Below are 23,885 nucleotides of genomic sequence, written 5' to 3' on the forward strand. Positions count from 1 at the left end.
GGCGGTGGAGTTATGGTGTGGTCGTGTTTTTCATGGAGGGGGCTTTTCAGCCCATGTTGTTTCACGTGGCACTGTCACAGCAGAGGCCTACATTGAAGTTTTAAGCACCTTCTTGCTTACCACTCTTGAAGAGCAATTCGGGAATGGCGACTGCATCTTTCAATGCGATCGAGCACCTGTTCATAATGCACGGCCTGTGGCGGATTCGTTACACGACAATAACATCCCTCTAATTGACTGGCCTGCACAGAGTACTGACCTGAATCCTATAGAACACCTTGGGCCTTTGGGATGTTTTGGAACGCCGACTTCGTGCCAGGCCTCACCGACCGACATCAATACCTCTCCTCAGTGCAGAACTCCGTAAAGAATGGGCTGCCATTCTCTAAAAAACCTTGCAGCACCTGATTGAACGTATGCCTGCGAGAGTGGAAGCTATCATCAAGACTGTGTGTGGGCAACACCGTACTGAATTCCAGCATTACTGATCGAGGGCACCACGAACTTATTAGTCATTTTCAGCCGATGGTCAGGATACTTTTCGAGTGGATAAGGTGGGTGCGATATGACTTCCCAACGCAACTCCTCGACTAGCAGAATGCAGGCTAGAGTTATCATGGGGTAGCAGCAATTGGCGCAGTCTTGCTGGTCGTTGTTCTTGGACTGCGTCTGCAAGGTGTCTCAGTTGTTGACAATAAATGCAACAGCGACCGTTACATCTCGGGAAAGCAATTCAGAGTACGTCACACCGTTGCTGTTCCACCACATCTAACATTATCTTTTATGGATTAAAGATATGTGCAATTCTATGTATGGGGAGCTGCTGCTTTGTTTGGGTTCAAGCATTGCTTTCTTTTCCCTATATTAGCATAAAGACACCATATCTCGTTACCAGCAGTGATACAGAATGGGAATGGTCGGTGTTCTTCACCAGCCAGTTGATGACCTGCAAGCAGAGAAGCACATATGGCTATCCGCAGAGTTTCGTGATTTTGGCTTATAGAGCCTGCGGTACCCACTCACCCGATTTTTGAATCTCTCCCACTCTATGCAAATTTCACACGATGATGGAATCGTCACAGCTCCTCACGTTTGCCAGTTCTCGAGTACACTGATGTTGATCATTGTGTATCAGTGCGTTTAGACGAACATCAAATCTGGAAGAAGTTCCCTGAGCGTAGAGGGTAACGTCAAAACGTTTCTCCTTAAAGCGAAGAAATCTTTTTCTTGCCATGTTCTGTCCAGTGTCATTACCCCTACACACGGCGCAAATGTTTGTGGCTGCTGCCACTGCTTCCATCCCTCTGCTGAACTCAAACAGAAGAATATTTTGGAAATATTATCATTTTTCCACTTGGCAGTCCCTTTTCTAGCGTCCAGACCTCCATTTACTATCTCCAAATGACAAAACGACAATATGTAAATTCAAATAGCAAGAGTGGACTACTAATAAAAAATGACAATCGATAAATAAACACATAGTAACCGAATGCCAATACGGAAAATTGTAACTCTAGGAACTTATGCATCGACGCAATAAACAGGAGCCGGTAGCGATACGAGGGCCGATACGAGCGTCATACAGGCGGCGGTACTTCACACTACACCGCCGTTACAACGAAAGACTGTGCCTAGTAAGCACTAAAACACGCAATAAATTTAAAAATTAAACTAGTAACCGCACAGATAACTCCAGGCAAGTCGGTCGTGCTTGACTCTCATAAAAATAATTCTCAAAAGAAAGTGTACTCGCCGGATCTGCAGCAGGAACGTAAGTTAAATGTTAAAGTGAGTAAGTTTTTGAAACATCGATGTAGGACCCATGGCTGCTACATATGCACAATGAAAACTGAAGTTCGGCCACTTACCTCATCGTAGATTTCTTCGTCACTCATCTGTATCTCGGATTCCATCAGGGTGTCCATCAGGGCCTTCCTACTGTTGAAAGACGAGTTGACTTTGTTCATCTTCTTATATGCAATCGCACGTCTGACTAGGTTGTTGGTTACAGACGTATGTGATGCTAACTTATGACTTAATCCTGTGCTCCACATGATGAATTCTGAGTGATACCAGGGTCGGAAAAGCACTTTCTGTTGGAACAGAGAGATTAAGATCAGTAACGAACCATAGAAAGACAATTCGTTTTTAAATAATTCGAGTTCCTTAGCGTACAAAAAAGAATGAAAAGAAGTGATCCGCCAATTTACAATATATAATAAGTTTCGTCACGCAATTTTTTATATTCCGACGCTTGTAAACTCCGTTCCATTACTTTAGGGACATATTGAAATTTATCTAATTAATCTCCTTTACAAGAAGGGAACAGAATGGACATAAAAAGCTATTTACTTATCTTCTTTTAACTGACAAACATGGTATTCACAAAAAAGTATCTTTATGGAAATTTTTTTTAAATTAATACAAGGACAGGGCCTAGCTTGCTTTAGAAGTGGATATAGCACCACATATCATTTGAAAGTAGTCAGCGGAACTATAGAACTAAGTAATGAGTGTGAATTATCAATCTGACTGAGGTAATTGGTTTTGAGGAATAATCTGACTCACTTCCGACGAGACCAATAAAAACAGCTTACGTCTTACACTAAAAGAAATACAGTAAAGTAACGAAACAAAAGGGTAAAAATTATCTGAATATTTTAGGTAAACTAAAAGGGTTTTCCAAAGAAAAAAATGGTTCAAATGGCTCTGAGCACTATGGGACTCAACTGCTGAGGTCATTAGTCCCCTAGAACGTAGAACTAGTTAAACCTAACTAACCTAAGGACATCACGCACATCCATGCCCGAGGCAGGATTCGAACCTGCGCCAGTAGCGGTCGCGCGGTTCCTGACTGAAGCGCCTAGAACCCCTCTGCCACTGTGGCCGGCGGTTTTCCAAAACTTTCTGATGACGCTAAACAGCAACATTTACGATCCATGCATATTATTAATTCTGACTTACTGCAGTGAGGCATGAACATCTAAAGCGAAACCCACCGAAACACTGTTGTTCTGAGAGGAATATAATTAATCATTTAAATATATTACTTAGACTAATGTATTTCCTAAATTTCATTACTCTACATTAATCAATGTTTGGTCTTAAGATTTTTTTCGTCATTGTATTTCATTTATGATTTTGTGATAAAGATTGTGAATCTGACACTTTTCTTTTCAATATTTTTGTGCGGAAAATAAAACGTTTACTAAAGACCAGCTTCAGTAACAGATTTTCATAAGACATTTTTGTAGTGAGGAAATACGAAAATCACTGCGTATTTCGCTCTCCTTCCCTTCCCCCTCTCCCCTCCCCCTATCTGCGTCAAGCCCAGCCTGGCCCCCTACCAAACCCAGCAGACCGCGTCGACTACAAGTGCACAGCTTGTGCCCGCACAACAGACAACACAGCGAGCACGTGGAGCCAGAGAAACAGCTGCTGTTGGTTGGCTGCTGTCCTGTACCCACTAAAATCGCTGAACCGTCAATCACAAAGTAATTTTAACTGGGGTATAGTCACATGGTTGGCCCAGCCCATCGAGGCAAGCAGTCCGTGAACCACCAATCGTAGGTGCAACGGGGTCAGCTATGCCATCAACGGAGCGTCGCTGTCGCTGTAGAGCACTGCACGACGCGTCTCAACCCGTCACAAGACATTGGTATGCATGTACATTACTTCTCTCACAGTTTGTAGCCAATAATAATCCAGATAGTAAGCTGGTTCTTCCTCCAGGGGCACAGTTTCTGCCAAAGGCAACTAATACTATGTTTCTACATCTCTTTATTGGTTCAAAAGATATCCTGGGGAAATAATTGGGAGTTTTTGAGCTAGTAAGGCAAGGGGACAACGAGATATTGTTTAAATGTAACATAGCAACGACAGTGGGGAAGTTGGTTCCCAACTGCAAGCAGGCGAAAGATGCAGTACTAGGGAAGCACATGTACTTGAGGAATATCACGCTACTTAAGAAAACGATCGATTAAGGACACCTTCCAGAATGTTCAAAGCAATATGCGATGCAACAGAAGTGATTGCTCCCTGCGCAAATGAAACAGATGAATGACGCCTGTCTTTCCAAGAGATTACTGCTGCACTAACCAGCACAGGAAATGTAAAAGGAACAAAGAGGTGTTTGTCTCACACAACGACCGAACTGAAAGAATTATGAAATGCTGGAGAAAGAAAATTTGATTAACTTCACATGTGGGGCTAGCTTAACAAAAAAAAAAAAAAAAAGGTGCGTTGCTATTTTGGTTGGAATAAGGAATAACTCTAAGGAAAAATTTGTTCGGGTGCATGTAGCAGCAAATGCGGTGTGACTTTTAGAATGATCCTGTGGCGACTGCACATTCAAATCGAAATTGTATAATCTTTGTTCACCAAAAAGTTTGTGATGTTGTGCTCTGCATATGTGGGTACATACATAGCTGTGAATAATAAAGGTGTTCACATCAGAAAGTGTGTGTTAGAGAATCAGTGAATATTGTTCTCCAAAGTGATTACCCCGTACTGAACGCATTTTCCGCATTTCCTCTGTCGTGCTACGGTCTATTCACAAATGAATCCTGCCGATGTGAAGAAAAAGACGGAAGATCCAGTTTTGCCGTCCGCTTCTACTGTTGTATTGGTGTTTGCTGCTTCCTGCATACGTCGACAACGGCACCAATGGTAATAGATTTTCAAACATTAAAATTGCGCCCTTCTGGCCCACATGAGCAGAACTTCGGCTTACTCAAGTGGAAGCCGGTTACTGACAGATTTACTTTGATTATTTTTCAACTGGATTTGAGCGTTATTGAACAACTCGCCAATATTTTGACCCATCAATCATATGCTTTGATCAGAGTAACTGTGCTGTAGCGTTCCTTTTTACCGGCAGAGGATCGGTTGCAGCGTATTGTATATAATGAGGTTTGTGTTACTCATTCCCAAGCCCAAGCGATACGTTAGTTGCGCGGTTAGGCGGGAAACGAACTGCCGTCGGAACAATCATTAAAGCTTTTCTGGCTCCACAGGTTGCCTCAAAATGTACTGGCTGTCCTTTCTGCTTTCTCTGAGCTCTCTCTAGATAAACTCGTGCGCAAAGCTGATCCTGAGGCAAATGCTTGTTCAGTTAATAATTCTTGACTTGTAACGAGTAAGGTTATGGACAGCGGCCCCAAACCGCGCATGCTAGCATCGGCATCCGCCCCCGATCCCTGTATTCCGCAGTGTGCAGCCAATGCTGCGTCTGCAGAGCCATCTATCAAAAATTGCTTAACGAATTGGTCAGGCCGAATACACAGCTTGCGGTGAAGGATAGCAACAGTAGCAACGCTCGTGACTCCACCGCACGCCGTAATTGTTGGTTTTGATACCACAGGCGTTTTGGAAAAGCTGCAAGACAACGCACACGCCCTTGCAACTACCCAAATGCTCGTCGAGAGCCATTAGGCGGGCCACTGGTCCGAATTACTCACAGCGACTACCTCATACACCGAATGCTACGGTGTCGGCTGTAGGCAGATCTGCAAGATTATTCATTACCAACAGAACACTGGGGGTTCATTTTCTTGTGAATTCTGATTCGGACATTAGTGTTGTTTCACGAGAGGAAGATGTCTGCCAGAAATCCTCCGATTCACTTGCAGCCTTGATTTTTTGACGGCATCAAATAATTCGCATTTTCCCACGTTAGATAAAAAGATTTTAACGTTGACATTTGACGACGAGTTTGCTCCTACTTGTACATTTGCGACTGCTGATGTTTCAGGCCCCATATTAGGAGCAGACTGAATCAAGGACTTTTCTTTGGCACCTGATTTGGTACACAGCTGCCTGATGAATATATCTGTGTCTTCTAAACTCACGGGCCGCATGGAGTAGCCGCGCGGTCTAGCGGGTCTTGCCACGGTTCGCGCGGTTCGAGTCCTCCCTCGTGCATGGGTGTCTGTGTTATCCTCAGCATCTTAGCATAAGTTAGTTTAAGTTAGATTAAGTAGTGTGTAAGCATAGGGACCGATGACGTCCGCAGTTTGGTGCCATAGTAATGTACGACAAATTTCCAAAATTTTCTAAGCTCGCGACCGCGCCGGGCTGTTACTGCACGACTCCGCCGATTTCGGCCGCGTGAAGATTTCCTGGTCGTCCGCGCCTACCGCGACGCGTGAGTTGTCACTGCCGCCGTTTTCGCCCGAATGCGGAGCGCTCGCGTGGCACAGTAGCTGGAGAACAAGCTCCCGGAGCTACGGCGCTTGAATGGTGCAACCACTGCCCCTTCCTCTGCTCCCCCCTCCTACGACTCGCCGCCAGCGGACAACGACTTCGGTCAGTTGGTTCTGCGAGAGTTCCCGGCACTGACAGGTCCTGTTATGGCCCAGGTTAAGGTGAGGGGCACTCTAGTACGCACCTCATATGCACTGCTTTTGGCCCACCCATGGCTAGAAGGCCAAGGTGCTTACCTTCTGAAAAATTACACACCGCTAAAGATGCGTTTCATGAAATAATTTCAGATGGAATGGTGTATAGTTCACACTGTGCTTTGGCATCGCCATTGCAAATGGTAGAAAAGAAAAACAGATCATGGTGCATTTGCAGGGATTATAGGGAGCTCAACGATCGCACTATCCCTGACAGATACCCAGTTCCAAATATGTCTGACTTCAACAATATTTTGAGGTGTTCTACTTCCTTAGTGTCACTGATTGTGCCAAACTTTCGCACAGATTCCGATGGCAGATAGAGACAAACATAAGACAGCTGTGTCAACGCCATCTGGTCATATCCAACACAATTTTATGCGTTTCTGCCATACCAGCCATTCGTGCTATAGACTGAGATGTCAAATGTCATAGGATAGTGATACACGTATGTACAGATGGTGGTAGGATAAAAGGGCAGTGCATTGGCAGAGCTGCCATTTGTATGCAGGTGATTCATGTGGGAAGGTTTGTGACGTGATTGTGGCCACACAATGAGAATTAACGGACACTGAAAGTGAAAAGGTAGTTGGAGCTAGACGCACGTGGGGTGTACGACGAAAGCATCTGCTATGAGAGTGTGACAAAATTTGGTGTTACTGTACTATGGCAGCCGACGACAAACACAAGAGCCTTCGCTAACAGCACACCTCTCCTGGCCATGTGACCATATCGGTTAGACCTTAGGCTACTGGAGAAACGTGGCCTGGTCAGATGGGTCCCGCTGTCTGTTAGTAACAGCTTATGGTGGAGACCCGATGAAACCACTGACCGAAGTTATCAACAAGGCACCGTGCAATCTAGTGGTGGCTCCATAATGGAGTGGGGAATACATGCATGGAGTAGACTGGGACCTCTGGTCTAATTGAACCAGCCGGCCGAAGTGGCCGCGCGGTTCTGGCGCTGCAGTCTGGATCCGCGAGACCGCTACGGTCGCAGGTTCGAATCCTGCCTCGGGCATGGATGTGTGTGATGTCCTTAGGTTAGTTAGGTTTAACTAGTTCTAAGTTCTAGGGGACTAATAACCTCAGCAGTTGAGTCCCATAGTGCTCAGAGCCAATTGAACCCATCATTGACTGGAAATGGTTGTGTTAGTCTACTTGGAGACCGTTTTCAACCATTCAATGACGGAATTTTTTTGAATAACAATACATCATGTCGTACTGCTACAACTGTTCGCAAGTTGGTTTGAAGAACATTCTGGACAATTCGAGTGAATGATTTGGCCACCGAGATCGTCCGACATGAATCCTACGTTTATGGGTCATAATTGAGAGATCAGCTCGCGCAAAAATTCTGCACAAGCAACACTTTTCCAATTATAGACGGCTATAGAGGCCACATGGTTCAGTTTTTATGTAGGGGACTTCCAACGACTTCCACGTCACATCGAGCTGCTGCACTGCACCATGCAAAAAGCGGTCCGATACCATATGAGGAGCTATCCAATGACTTTTGTGACCCGAGGGAATATGGTTACTGGTGACGAGTACGCCGGGTTCTGAAATCTTCGGATTCAGACATGATTTCCAACAGAACCTTTTAGCGAGTAAGTTTTACATGTTCATTGGGGCCTCGAATTTTCAAGCAACCTTTGAGGAAAATAAGATGCAGACTGCGGACGATTAGTTATTTATGAATTGCATGTACAGTTCACATATTTGAATAATAATGGTGACTCAAACTAAGAATGGTGATGTATATAATGGAGAGGACAGTGTTAATAATGACTCTGTCCCTATGGATCTCATTAATGAATTAGGATTAATTAACAGAATTCAAGTAGTGGAGGCAACTGAAAATGAAAGTTAAAATTTGCATGTGAAGATTTAAACAGGAGAGGCACTGGTAGACAAAAGGTATTTTGATAATGTAGGAAGGATGAATGTGTCAATGCCGCTTTTACAGAAATTTAATCCAGAAGTAAAGACAGATAACCAAAAACTGAGTGCAGATTTGAACAAGAAAATAGACGACAAAGAAACTTGAGTCGAGAACTGAACGCATATTTGAGCAAAAATCTAGATGGTCCTAAGCAAAACCTGAGTTCAGATTGGAAAAAAAAACACTCAATGCATATAGTCGGCAACTGAAAATAGATTTGAACAAAATGCGTTACTCAGCAAGAAAAGATCACGAGGAAAATAACACGGAAGAGAAATTACTATCGAAGCACAGTTACAGCTGTACCACAAGATGAGTGCATAACTTTCTTCAAAAAACACTGGGAACGAAATAGTAACCTGGGCATTTCCATCAGCGAGGACGATCTGATTCGCTGTGGAAAGTGAGAAGACAGCTAGCTTCCCAAACGGTCGATGAATTTGACGATCTGTTGGTGGTTTAGAACAGAGTGGCAGTGAAGGAACAAGCGGTGAACAGGGACAAGGCACAATCAATAATTTCAACGACTAGAAGCACTGCGGCAAAAAGATATTGGGAGCACACTGCGGATTCATATAAACGACAATCGTTCGCAATACAATGACATGGCAGTGATAACTGCTTTAGAAATGACGAGAGGAGGGAAAATGATTCTGTAATAGGGAACTAACATGCCGCACAATACAGATTCCTGGATCGTTCAACTCTCCGAGATACTGACGACAGACACAGACAAAACGAACGAATGCCACTAAACTAAATTTAGTTTTGGACGAGTCTGCTCCTGAACATATGTAAAATTTAATGGGTTACCTCCGCGAAATAAAATGACTGAACGCGATATTGAATACTTTAAAGTCGAACTATTAAGAGAAGAAGTACGAACTGTAAATGACAACAAGGGTGGATTGGGGGAGGGGGGGGGGGGCACGGGGGTACGTGCCCCTCACGCCAGACAGTCCGAGAGAGACAGAGAGAGACGATGAATCTGGGCATAATTACAAATGGTGAGCATGTAATTTTGAGTTTTTTATGCAGAAAACCTGGAATTAATGAAACGTCAGCGTGGATTGTTGTCTTATGCCTTCTTGTTTCCTTTCTTGTCAGAATTTACAGTAAAATGGTGCCTTTTATCGTTTCGTCATTGCGTAGCAGATAAATGAGTTAAGGGCAGGTTTCCCTTGCTATGCATGTAAAGTTAAATCTTTTACTTTGTGAAGTAACTATAAGTTTCTAGGGCTGCGTTCAAGCTCACACATTCAGATATTTCCGGTAAATATTTGATCTCTCTGGATTCTTTTCATCGATAGTAAGAAGTAGTACTGCCACCGCGCTTTGACATTTCGCCAAAGTCCTCTTGCTGGGAAACAGTACCTGCCGTTTTATCAGGAATCAGCTAGTTCAGTCATGATGTACCACTTCATTTCTTGTCGAAACGGACAGTCAGTAACGTAAAAGTACCAATATTATAAATGTAATGGTAACTCTGTCTGTCACCTTTTCAAGGTAGAGCCACTCAGTCGAACTTCGTGAAGTTTGGTCTGGCTGTAGCTTAAACCCTGAGAAAGAACATAGCCGGCTTAAAAAATACTGAATCAGTAGGCAGAAGTGATAATAGTCGATAATAGTGAATCAAGGCAGCAAAATATTTGTCGGCAATGCACTCTTTTACAATTCCTTGCGCAGGCGATAAGTGCTACGACAGATTGTAAAGTATGAAAACTCAGCAATACAGTGCACGTTTTGTAAAGTGCTGAACCATACAAAGACGAGCTTCCTTGTTTTGTGTCTTCAAAGGAAGAGGTACAAATTTGACAGCAAATGAACGAAAATATGGAAAAGGCAGAGGCCTATGAAGAGCAAGGGCGCTGCCAAATATTAGAGACTTGTGCCCGTTATTTCATACATTTCCTGTAACAACCGGAGCTATGGAGGGACCTTTCTCAACCTTACGCCTTCTGAAGACATATCTTCTCAACAAGATGCAGAAAATCGTTTAAATGGATTGTCAGTGGCGCATACACATCAAGGTATAGTATCAATGATAAACTCTGAGGAAGTGTTCGATATTTTCTGTAGGAAACACAAAAGGAAACTGTCGCATCATATGTAATAATGACTGTTATAAAATTATGACTGTACTAAAATTTTATTTCTAATATATGCATACATATGATAATCACTTTAATAAAATTAATTTATACTGCACCCCCACATACACAAACAAACAAACATACATACATATTTGTGTGTGTGTGTGTGTGTGTATTTTTTTTTTTTTTAATTAGACTAAGAACTCCTATAGAAACATTTTCCCCTTCCAATCCTTGTGCCCACCCATAAAAAAGTTCTGTATCCGCCCGTGAATGACCCTTTGATTCCAGTGATTCAACTTAGTGTCGTAAAGTTGCATCAGTTTTAGACTTTAGTAATGATGCTGCTGCTATATCTCAGAATTTATTTGAACACCTTCGTGAAACAGAAGAGGTACCTGTACTTCCTGTAAACAGTGTGCATGCAGACACAGCCACTGGTCGCAGAAGTCATGCTTTAACGGGAAAAATGATCATTGGCTGCAAAATCTTTGGAAAATACTTTGATGTGACTGTATTGATTACTGACTCTCTAACTGCGCATTAAATTTTATGGTAATGAGTGGTAGACCGGAAGAAGATACAGAATTGATTTTTGGAGAGAGTATTTAAGTATTCTTGATAAGAATGGAGAAATGGAGGTTAATTTCAGCGGAATAGTGGTAAAAGAAGGAGAAGCTTTGGTGTGTTTAGGGGTTACAGTTACTAAGAAGAAGACAGAGGATGGAACTGAAGCGCCAGTTTATAGTGAACGCAAAATTCCGTGGCCGCTAGATGCTCTACATCCACGTCTACATCTACATACATACTCCGCAATCCACCATACGTTGCGTGGCGGAGGGTACCTCGTACCACAACTAACATCTTCTCTCCCTGTTCCACTCCCAAACATAACGAGGGAAAAATGACTGCCTATATGCCTCTGTACGAGCCCTAATCTCTCTTATCTCATCTTTGTGGTCTTTCCGCGAAATGTAAGTTGGTGGCAGTAAAACTGTACCGCAGTCAGCTTCAAATGCTGGTTCTCTAAATTTCCTAAGTAGCGATTCACGAAAGGAACGCCTCCATTCCTCTAGAGTCTCTCACCCCAGTTCCTGAAGCATTTCCGTAACACTCTCGTGATGATCAAACCTACCAGTAACAAATCTAGCAGCCCGCCTCTGAATTGCTTCTATGTCCTCCCTCAATCCGACCTGATAGGGATCCCAAACGCTCGAGCAGTGCTCAAGAATAGGTCGTATTAGTGTTTTATAAGCGGTCTCCTTTACAGATGAACCACATCTTCCCAAAATTCTACCAATGAACCGAAGATGAATATCCGCCTTCCCCACAACTGCCATTACATGCTTTCCCCACTTCATATCGCTCTGCAATGTTACGCCCAAATATTTAATCGACGTGACTGTGTCAAGTGCTACACTACTAATGGAGTATTCAAACATTACAGGATTCTTTTTCCTATTCATCTGCATTAATCTACATTTATCTATATTTAGAGTTAGCTGCCATTCTTTACACCAAATACAAATCCGGTCCAAGTCATCTTGTATCCTCCTACATTCACTCAACGACGACACCTTCCGTACACCACAGCATCATCAGCAAACAGCCGCACATTGCTATTTACCGTATCCAAAAGATCATTTATGTAGATAGAAAACAACAGCGGACCTACCACACTTCCCTGGTGCACTCCAGATGATACCCTCACCTCCGATGAACACTCACCATCGAGGACAACGTACTGGAATTCTATTCCTTAAGAAGTCTTCGAGCCACTCACATACTGGGGAACCAATCCCATATTCTCGTATCTTAGTTAGGAGTCTGCAGTGGGGCAGAGTCAAACGCTTTCCGGAAGTCAAGGAATACGGCATCCGTCTGATACCCTTCATCCATGGTTCGCAAGATATCATGTGAAAAAAGGGCGAGTTACGTTTCGCAGGAGCGATGCTTTCTAAAGCTGTGCTGATGCAAGGACAGCAACTTCTCTGTCTGAAGGAAATTCATTATTTTCGAACTGAGAATATGTTCGAGAATCCTGCAACAAACCGATGTTAAGGATATTAGTCTGTAATTTTGAGGATCCGTCTTTCTACCCATCTTATATATAGGCATCACCTGCGCTTTCTTCCTGTCGCTCGGGACTTTACGTTGGGCAGGAGATTCACGATAAATGCAAGCTAAGTAAGGAGCCAATGCAGTGCTCAATCGGCTAGGGAAGCATGGGTACAGCGGCAGTGGCGGGGGTCGCTCAGAGCGGTATTGGAGAAATGCCGCGCGCTGGAGGGGAAGTGCCGTTGTAAAATGAAGCCTACGCTCACATTTATTGTAAATATTAAGTGTGACCCGTCCACGCCCACACTTGCAAGGTAACCATCCAAAAAATCTACTGTCACTTCTGCTTTCGTTAGTATCCAAAGAGAATTCCGCCAAGCCGGCCGCTGTGGCAGAGTGGTTCTATACACTTCAGTCCGGAACCGCGATGCTGCTACGGTCGTAGGTTCGAATCCTGCCTCGGGCATGGATGGTTGTGATGTCCTTAGGTTAGTTAGGTTTAAGTAGTTCTAAGTCTGGGGGACTGATGACCTCAGATGTTAAGTCCCACAGTGCTTAGAGCCACTTGAACCATTTTTTGAATTCCGCCGAAAATTCAGCGATTTATTTTCGCCTGGCTTGTTAAGCAATTGTAACTTTTAGAGAAGCGTCATGAGTGGCGAATTTTGAGTAAAATTTACACATTTCTCTGGTTGCCATGTCAAAATTTTCTTCTTTTGCCAAAACACACCGGAGTTTACACTCTCTCACCACACTAACATGTTGTGAGGACACAATTGCGAGAGAATTCTGATCGGTCGTTTGTTAAGTTTACTAGGTGAGGAACTGCAGAAAAGCAAAGTCAGCAGCTTATGCAAAGGCACATCCTCGGTACAAAAAACGTGTATAGTTTTCATATATGTTGTTCCAAAAGACATAACATTTCTCGTTTCACTAGATATCGGTGGCCATCAAAAATTACATTCTTTCACCGAAAAAGTCTGTAGTTATTGAAATATCACGGTTTAAAATGGTGCAAATGGCTCTGAGCACTATGGGACTTAACATCTGTGGTCATCAGTCCCCTGGAACTTCGAACTACTTAAACCTAACTAACCTAAGGACATCACACACATCCATGCCAGAGGCAGGATTCGAACCTGCGTCGGTAGCAGTCCCGCGGTTCCGGACTGAGCGCCTAGAACCGCGAGACCACCGCGGCCGGCTATCACGGTAGATAACGAAGTTCTACATAATAAAGATATGGTAAAATTCTCTCCTCTTTGCATTCTATCGTTTTCCAAGATTTCATTTCGATATCTGAAACCGTTCATGAAATACGATGAATGTTGAGGATATTTCACTATGTCTTTATCGCTGGTGTGGCACGATCGCAAATGAGTGTGCTACATCAGATCAGTTTTCTCGAGATTGGTGACAGATAGATAGCTCTATCCAAGTGAAAAGAAAAATTCAATATGTTAGCTAAATTTCATACGTAACAACATATTATGTAATATGGACCAAACGCAAAATCATAGCGACTTCTGTTTTTCATTTCATACGTTTATGAATTTTGCACAGTGTCTTACGTTTTACGTAAATATCACAATAGCTATGAGCATTAACGAAGTGATGGACAAATCATCATGAACCTGACATATAACGCCACAAGCAAAGGTAAAATGTTTTATATATATATATATATATATATATATATATATATATATATATATATATATATATATATATATATATACCGAACTGTTTATGTTAAATCCTTTGTGAAAGATTGCAGGGTGCACACCTCGATTCTGTCATCGCTGACCGGCGAAAGGTGGAAAACGCTTATCGGCCTACCCTTCTGAACAAACAAAAGAACTCGCCCAGCGCTTTGGACGAAAACTTGTCATTGCTCGTCGGAAACCGTGTCCTGCGCGAGATATACGTGGCACATAACGCTGCCACAGGAAGAGAAGAAGATATTCGCGAAGTTTTCTCGGAAACTAGGATAAAGATCGATTATTTGGTAACTTGCCCACATGCTACCGGGAAGAATTGCGAGAAGTTCTACATGTGCTAACAGAGGTATTTTCAGGTAAATCTGAACTGATGAAAGGAAATCAATATCAAAAATGTTCAAATGTGTGTGAATTCCTTTGGGACCAAACCGACGAGTTCATCGGTCCCCAGACCCACACACCACTTAAACTAACTTAACCTAACTTAACGCTAAGGACAACACACACACCCATGATCGAGGGAGGCCTAGAACCTCCGGCGGGAGGGGCCGCGCAATACGTGACATGGCCCCTCATACCGCGCGGCCACTCAGCGCGCCGAAAATCAGTATCAAATTAAGATGCGACCACTTGAACAGTCAAAAATAAAATTATATCCTGTACCGCTAACTAGAAAAGGAACTGTAGAAATGGAGATCAAGTGTATGAGAGAATATGATAGTATTGAGAGGTTAGGAAGCGAATTCTGTAATCCAGTATGTACAGTAATTAAAAACAATGGATCAGTTACACTTGGTGTGCGAGCTTCAGTTTTTAGTCGTGTTATTTTGCCTTACCGAGACTGGCCCGAAAATAATTTGCAGAAATTCAATGACAGTTTTTAACTTAGTAGTTAGGATATGACAAGTAGTTATTGGCAGTTGGATCAGGAAGAGAGAGGCTGAAAGTTCACTGTACAAAAGATGTTGCTACCACTTAAAACATTTACTCAGCAGCAATTGTTCGAGCTTTGGACAAGATTCTTGGGGAGTTACATCTGTAGCATGTAATAACAGACGCTGATGATATTCTGGTTGCGTCTACGTTGTGAGAAGTGAAATGTGACACGCAGGATAAAGTTTTAACTACATTTAAATAGGCTGGAGTCACTCTCAGTCTTCAAATATCGAAATTCGCGAGGAAGAACATACAATTTTTATGACATGCCATTTTGCCTGCAGGGAGTGAGCCAGATCAGAAGAAATTGGTAGCAATTTAAAATTAATGGTACCAACTCGTAAAAATACAACTTCATTGTTACGTCGGTTTCTATTATCATTATCAACATTTTCTTAAAGAACGTTGCTTGCTGTCGCCGGATTTGCAATTCATTTAGAAGTATTCTCTCTGTCCATAGGAGACCGGTCAATACGATGTGTTTGATGAGATGAAGAACCAACTTTAAATACTGCACTACTGTGTTTACCAAATCTTAATAAACCATTTTTATCTTGGGACTGACGCCAGCGAACTTGTTCTGGGAGCTGATTTACATCAAGTAGCCAGTTAAAGTGGCTAGGAACAACATAACACAATAGCGATAGCAAGCTGAGTTTCGTTAGCATAGGAAAGGAAATGCTGCATGACATAGTATGAAGCACTCACGATTATTTATTGTTCTGAACGATTCCGCTATTTTCCACTTGGCGGCACCCGATTGTACAGACAGATCACGGTGAATTAGCCTTCATATTTCACTGCAAATCAATACATAGTAGACTCGCAACGTAGGCCCTCGCCCTATGTCAATTTAATTCTGAGATCCGCTACATTCTTGATTAAACAAATGTGGTACCTGATGGTTTGTCACGTCTTCCCAACACTGAAGAGATTATTGCAATGAGACACACGTGCAAGAGAGCCAAAGATTAATTTTATGAGAGGTTTGGTTAGAGAGTCAAAAATTGATAGGTTCCCATGTAATGACAAAGCAGAGTAGCTCTGGGTTACATAAATACTGCTCCTATACAATGCAAGAGCCAGGGAGATCGGTCCAAGAATAATAAATCGTCAGAACTGGGTTAAAAGTTCTCCAATTCTGAATACCCGATGAACAGTTTAGCTCATACGAGTGCTAGTCTGCCACCCTGTACAGGTTTACACGACAAAGAGCTCGACATCATTTACCACGAGGTTATTGGAAATTTTTTGGAAATTTGTGTAAGATCTTATGGGACCAAGCTGCTAAGGTCATCGGTCCCTAAGCTTACACACTATTTTAATCTAACTTAAACTAACTCACGCTATGAATGACCCACACATCCATGCCCAAGGGACGACTTGAACCTCAGACGGGGGGAGCCGCGCGGACCATGAGAAGAAGCCTGAGACCACGCGGCTACCCCGCGCGGTCTGAGCTTATTGATTTTCGGTCATGAACTGATGGGCAAAGAAAGACAAGTGGCATTATTGCTAATGGAGAAGATTGCAGTGGATAGAAAATTAAAACGTGATCGTATGGTGAAACACATAGTGCATAAAGTCGTAGATGATGTTCTGATACGATTAAATCTTAAGTCCTCAGTGGCAACAGATGAAATCAAGAAATTTCTTAATTATTACTTGGGACCAGTCCTGTCAAGTTAGAGAGACGCAACATGGAAAAGTAATTTGGACTTCATCATGTGGAGAACGTTAAAGTTTACCATAGTCGTAGGGAAGAGAATGAAAATAAAGTGTTGTCGGAATGAAACATTCATACTGTGCTTCTGTGAGGTTACGACATACTGATATTGTGTCTTTTTGAGTGATGTAGCGTAAGGAATTGGTTGAACCTGATTCTTGTGAATAGGTTAATGAAATGTACATCATATTGAGTGAATTAATCAGCAAGGATATTTTGTGCACAAATAAATTTTCTTAGGAATGGCAGTATGTAGTAGGCTGGTTGACAGTGTATTTAAAACACATCATTGTACTGATTCAAACTAATGTGCTTGAAATAATTATTCAGTTGTTTCATTGGGCGGTATTGTGGCTTTTAATTGTGTGGTGTTGTGGCTTTTGTTTTGCAATGCTTCTGCTGTCTGTTCTTACCTGTCTGTTCGCGAGGCTCCAGCAAGCGATGTTACATCACCACGAAGTCATCCGATGCAAAAAAAAGTGATTCATGGGAGCGAATCTACGTCATCTCAGACGAGTCCAGCAATTGGTGTACCTGCCGTTGAGTGGAGCTGCTAGTCGGCGCTACGTGATCCCGGCTGCACCCTATGCTGTTCACGGCAACCGGCGTGGAAGATGGTTGGTTTGTTGCAGGGGACAAAACAGCGAGGTCCTTGGTCACGTCGAATTAGGGGAGGATGGGGAAGGAAGTCGGCCGCGCCCTTTCAAAGATCCTGGCATTTCCCTGAAGCAATTTTAGGGAAAACCTACAGCAGGATGACCCGATGCGTGTTTGACCCATCGTCTTCCCGAATGCGAGTCCAGTGTGCAGATCACTGCGCGGCCTCTCTCGGTGGCTTCGAAGAGATTACTTTATCAACAACGCTAAGTAAGTTGGCGAGTCACCTGCGTGTGACCCGGTAAGTGCCGCTCAGGTTCTTTACAAAGCATCTGCGATTGTAGTGAGTGATTAAGATGCAATAGTGAAGAGGGGTATCAGCCTTTTCAGTTGTTGCAGGGGCAACAGTCTGGATGATTGACTGATCTGGCGTTGTAACACTAACCAAAACGGTCTTGCTGGGCTGGTAATGCGAACGGCTGAAAGCAAGGGGAAACTACAGCCGTAATTTTCCCCGAGGGCATGCAGCTTTACTATATGATTAAATGATAATGGCGTCCTCTTGGGTAAAATATTCCGGAGGTAAAATAGTCCCCCATTCAGGTAGGTTAGAAAATTTAAAAAGGGAAATGGATAGGTTAAAGTTATAGTGGGAATTCGGTGGCAGGAGGAACAAGACTTTTGGTCAGGTGAATACAGGGTTATAAATACAAAATCAAATAGGGGTAATGCAGGAGTAGAATTAATAATGAATAAATAAATAGGTGTGCGGCTAAGCTACTACAAACAGCAAGATAGGCACGAAGCACATGCCTACTACAGTAGTACAAGTTTATATGCCAACTGGGTCTGCAGATGATGAAGAAATTGATGAAATGTATGATGAGATAAAAGAAATTAATCAGGTAGTGAAGGGAGACGAAAATTTAATAGTCATGGGTGACTGGAATTCGAGAGTAGGAAAAGGGAGAGAAGGAAACATAGTGGGTGAATATGGATTGGGGGAGAGAAATGAAAGAGGAAGCCGTCTGGTAGAATTTTGCACAGGGAATAACTTAATCATAGGTAACACTTGGTTCAAGAATCATAAAAGATCTTGTATACATGGAAGAATCTGGAGATACTAGAAGGTATCAGATTGATTATATAATGGTAAGACAGTGATTTAGGAACCAGTTTTTAAATTGCAAGACATTTCCAGGGGTAGATGTGGAACCTGACCACAATCTATTGGTTATGAACTGTAGATTAAAACTGAAGAAACTGCAAAAAGGTGGGAATTTAAGGAGATGGGACCTGGATAAACTGACTAAACCAGAGGTGGTACAGAGTTTCAGGGAGAGGATAAGGGAACAATTAACAGGAATGGGGGAAAGAAATACAGTAGAAGAAGAACAGGTAGCTCTGAGGGATGAAGTAGTGAAGGCAGCAGATGATCAAGTAGGTAAAAAGACAAGGCCTAGCAGAAATCCTTGGGTAACAGAAGAAATATTGAATTTAATTGATGAAAGGAGAAAATATAAAAATGCAGTAAATGAAGCAGGCAAAAAGAATACAAACGTCTCAAAAATGAGATTGACAGGAAGTGCAAAATGGCTAAGCAGGCATGGCTAGAGGACAACTGTAAGGATGTAGAGGCTTATCTCACTAGGGGTAAGATAGATACCGCCTACAGGAAAATTGAAGAGACCTTTGGAGAAAAGAGAGCCACTAGTATGAATATCAAGAGCTCAGATGGAAACCCAGTTCTAAGCAAAGAAGGGAAAGCAGAAAGGTGGAAGGAGTATATAGAGGGTCTATGCAAGGGCGATGTACTTGAGGACAATATTATGGAAATGGAAGAGAATGTAGATGAAGATGAAATGGGAGACGCGATACTGCGTGAAGAGCTTGACAGAGCACTGAAAAACCTAAGTCGAAACAAGGCCCCGGGATTAGACAACATTCCATTAAAACTACTGACGGCCTTGGGAGAGCCAGTCCTGACAAAACTCTACCATCTGGTGAGCAAGATGTATGAGACAGGTGAAATACCCTCAGACTTCAAGAACAATATAATAATACCAATCCCAAAGAAAGCAGGTGTTGACAGATGTGAAAATTACCGAACTATCAGTTTAATAAGTCACAGCTGCAAAATACTTACGCGAATTCTTTACAGACGAATGGAAAAACTGGTACAAGCCGACCTCGGGGAAGATCAGTTTGGATTCCGCAGGAATGTTGGAACACGTGAGGCAATACTGACCCTACGACTTATCTTAGGAAATAGATTAAGGAAAGGCAAACCTACGTTTCTTGCATTTGTAGACATAGAGAAAGCGTTTGACAATGTTGACTGGAATACTCTCTTTCAAATTCTAAAGGTGGCAAGGGTAAAATACAGGAGCGAAAGGCTATTTACAATATGTACAGAAACCAGATGACAGTTATAAGAGTCGAGGGGCATGAAATGGAAGCAGTGGTTGGGAGGGGAGAGAGACAGGGTTGTAGCCTCTCTCCAATGTTTTTCAATCTGTATACTGCGCAAGCAGTAAAGGAAACAAAAGAAAAATTCGGAGTAGGTATTAAAATCCATGGAGAAGAAATAAAAACTTTGAGGTTCGCCGATGACATTGTACTTCTGTCAGAGACAGCAAAGGACTTGGAAGAGCAGTTGAATGGAATGGACAGTGTCTTAAAAGGAGGATATAAGATGAACATCAATAAAAGCAAAACGAGGATAATGGAATGTAGTCGAATTAAGTCGAGTGATGCTGAGGGAATTAGATTAGGAAATGAGACACTTAAAGTAGTAAAGGAGTTTTGCTATTTGGGGAGCAAAATAACTGATGATGGTCGAATCAGAGAAGATATAAAATGTAGACTGGCAATGGCAAGGAAAGCGTTTCTGAAGAAGAGAAATTTGTTAACATCGAGTATAGATTTAAGTGTCAGGAAGTCGTTTCTGAACAGTATTTGTATGGCGTATAGCCATGTATGGAAGTGAAACATGGACGATAAATAGTTTGGACAGGAAGAGAATAGAAGCTTTCGAAATGTGGTGCTACAGAAGAATGCTGAAGATTAGATGGGTAGATCACATAACTAATGAGGAGGTATTGAACAGAATTGGGGAGAAGAGGAGTCTGTGGCACAACTTGACGAGAAGAAAGGAGCGGTTGGTAGGACATGTTCTGAGGCATCAAGGGATCACAAATTTAGCACTGGAGGGCAGCGAGGAGGGTAAAAATCGTAGAGGGAGACCAAGAGAAGAATACACTAAGCAGATTCAGAACGATGTAGGTTGCAGTAGGTACTGGGAGATGAAGAAACTTGCACAGGATAGAGTAGCATGGAGAGCTGCATCAAACCAGTCTCAGGACTGAAGACCACAACAACAACAGTGGAGCGTAAAATTTGTTTTCATTCGGATTTTTCAAACTCTGAGAGACTTATATGCAGAAACTGTATGCTACAAATCTTGCTCCATTGTCTTCTGTTTTCTTTCGTCATTTCTGAATATACTATTAATCTTTACGTGTTAATTACGAAATATTACCTACCTTGTGTATACACTTTATTAATGACATGACTACACATATGACGGTGTGATAAGTGATATTGGCTGCTATAATACCATAAATGAGAGTATTTGTTGCCCTCAATATACATTCTTATGAATGTAATGAAGTTAGCTTAAAGAAAGTCTAACTAGACAAACTAGGTTGTGGTGAGTTAATTTGTTCTGTAAACCAATTAATTGCTTTTATTAAATAGTTTATTACTATCATATACACATTTCCTTATTCTGGTTAGAACATTTCTTAAAAGTGAAATTCTGCATGTCTTTGTTGTGAACAAATAGTGAGGGATTTTACACTAAAACATGCCTTCTAATAAATAATGATGTGCATTTGCTTCTGTGAAAAAACTGGTAGAGACTTTGCACTTAATATGTGTGGTGTGCATACTGTAAGACCTTCGGTACACACACCATCAGATTATTTGACTTGTCACTCTAACGAAGTAGGCGAGTGTCAGTAATATGTCTCGTGACCTTATCGTGGCGTGTTTATCTTCTGCCGTTAGGTCAGACGATAGAAATGCCACTTGCACGCTTAGAGTAGCATATTGACGGTGACCAACTTTAAAAAGAACTTGATTAATTTTCACACACATTTATTAAAATAATAAAAAGCATAAAAAATAACTTAACTTGGTTCTGGATGCTATTTACAATTGACAATCTGAAGTTCCTTTGGTCTTGGTACGTTTATCTTATTCTCACATATCTCTGATACTTAACAAAGTGTCTGTACATTTCTCTTCATGACTATGTACAGGAATATGATAATCTTATACGGCGCAGAATGAATCTTGACTACAGACTAATGCAGACTGACTGACCGGAGGTCTGTACACTCGTTATAAAACCTCGCGCATTCAGGTATCACTGCGCGAGTGTGATCCACGAGGAGAAAAGGTTCTACGTTAGCAGCAATCTCATTGGCTGCGTTACATATTAATACGCGGGTCGGCGGAAGCAGAATTTGGTCCGTCTCTAAGACAGCGCCATCTCGTAGTGTGGAGACGGACGAGCGCTGCGCCTGCGCTGTTGTCCTTAGCGGGGCGCGCTCTATTGGGAAAGTTGTGTACGCGCTGACTACGCGGAACTATGTACACAACAAAATGCCTGATAAATAATGTTACAAATAATGTTCAAATGCGTGTAAAATCTTATGGGACTTAACTGCTAAGGTCATCAGTCCCTAAGCTTACACACTATTTATCCTAAATTATCCTAAGGACAAACACACACACCCATGCCCGAGGGAGGACTCGAACCTCCGCCGGGAACAGCCGCACAGTCAATGACTGCAGCGCCCTAGACCACTCGGCCAATCCCGCGCGGCAATTAATGTTACATTCACATTAATTGATAAAGTTCTACGTAATGGAAGCTTTCTGTAAGTTCATTTTTATGTAATTTTTCTTTGAAAATTTTTCGAACAATGTATGGAATATTTTTCATTGATGTCATATGTACTTATTCTTTGAAGTTCTGTTTTCAATTGGTAACGTCTATGAAGTGTATATGATTCATGTGCCTGTTAATTTACCATTTTGAAGTATTTAACTACTCTCTCTTGGGTAACTACTGGGGACTTTCTTTATTGATTAATTTTATGTCGCCATAAATTTCTAAGTGAAATACATGTTCTGACGTCGGGGGATGTTAAATTTATCGACATCTGTCGTTTATCTTCATCGTAGGTTCACGGCCTTCAAAACGTGACTGCAGAGCACAGACTGTATGAATGAACAGCCACTGGTCGCACGCGCTCGCGTGAGACATGCGTTTTGGAAGTAATAGATTCAGTATGATAAGCTGTGCCACGTTTTGAAGTCCGTGAGGTTATAGTGTGGGGCACGGGATGTTGCGAAAACTTGAGTGCAGTCAGAATGTTTAGAAAGAGTGACAGCTTCGATAATGCACCATACAGCCTGTGATTTCGATAATAACTGTTCTCAGTCGAACCCGTCAATGTCCGTTATCTAAAAAGTACCAGACAAACTGAAATTTATTAGTTTCTTGGACTGGAGAGATATGAAGCATCGGCCTTTAATATGGATCACTATCCGGTGGCATTATACTTGTAATGTAAAAGATATAAATGTTTCACTTGTAGATTACGAGGCCACATTGTGAGATCAACAGACTGTAGAACTTAGATGGCTGTATGTTCGAAATCCGAAAACTAGGGCGTTACACAACCGAATACAAAGCGCAAGTTGCTTAAGCTGCCAACGCTTGGTTCAAAATGGTTCAAATGGCTCTGAGCACTATGGGACTTAACTACTGAGGTCATCAGTCCCCTAGAACGTAGAACTACTTAAACCTAAGTAACCTAAGGATATCACACACATCCATTCCCTAGGCAGGATTCGAACCTGCGACCGTAGCGGTCTCGCGGTTCCAGACTGTAGCGCCTAGAACCGCACCGCCACTCCGGCCGGCGCCAACGCTTGGGATGGAATCAAAGACGCACAGGCAGGCGTTTCCACCGTAGGTTAGCCAACAATAAATACATAGAAGAGATTGTACTACGAAGAACGGTGCAATATGAATTTTCCGTGTGTACCTGACAGAGCAAGACAACAGCATTAATTATCAAACATCTTTCAGATGTTCTGTAAAAATATATTTACTTAGTCAAGAGCTGGCTTTCCTCTTTTTAGGCCGTCCTCGTGTGACAATGGCGCTCTTACAATTTACTACTGGGTGACATTCAAAGAAACTAATTAGGCGACTTTCCAACACAGCAGTGTAGCTATTGAACTGAATATGATTAGTATTACTGTAAATGTCAGAATAAAGGAAAATTTTGCGCAATAGCCGGGGGTTGATGGGGGGGGAGGGGGGGGAGCA

At 42.3% G+C, this 23,885-nt stretch overlaps 1 protein-coding gene across 1 annotated transcript in view; it reads right to left on the minus strand.

The window, feature by feature from the left end:
• LOC126252360 (cytochrome P450 4C1-like) overlaps nt 1-23,885 on the minus strand; it is a 182,009-nt gene that overhangs the window by 87,760 nt on the left and 70,364 nt on the right. Inside the window, exon 4 of the mRNA XM_049953252.1 lies at nt 1,869-2,093. Coding sequence (XP_049809209.1) covers nt 1,869-2,093 — 225 coding nt within the window. The remainder of the gene's footprint in view (nt 1-1,868; nt 2,094-23,885) is intronic.

This window comes from Schistocerca nitens, chromosome 4 (genome assembly GCF_023898315.1).
Source record: "Schistocerca nitens isolate TAMUIC-IGC-003100 chromosome 4, iqSchNite1.1, whole genome shotgun sequence".
NCBI classification, from domain to species: domain Eukaryota; kingdom Metazoa; phylum Arthropoda; class Insecta; order Orthoptera; family Acrididae; genus Schistocerca; species Schistocerca nitens.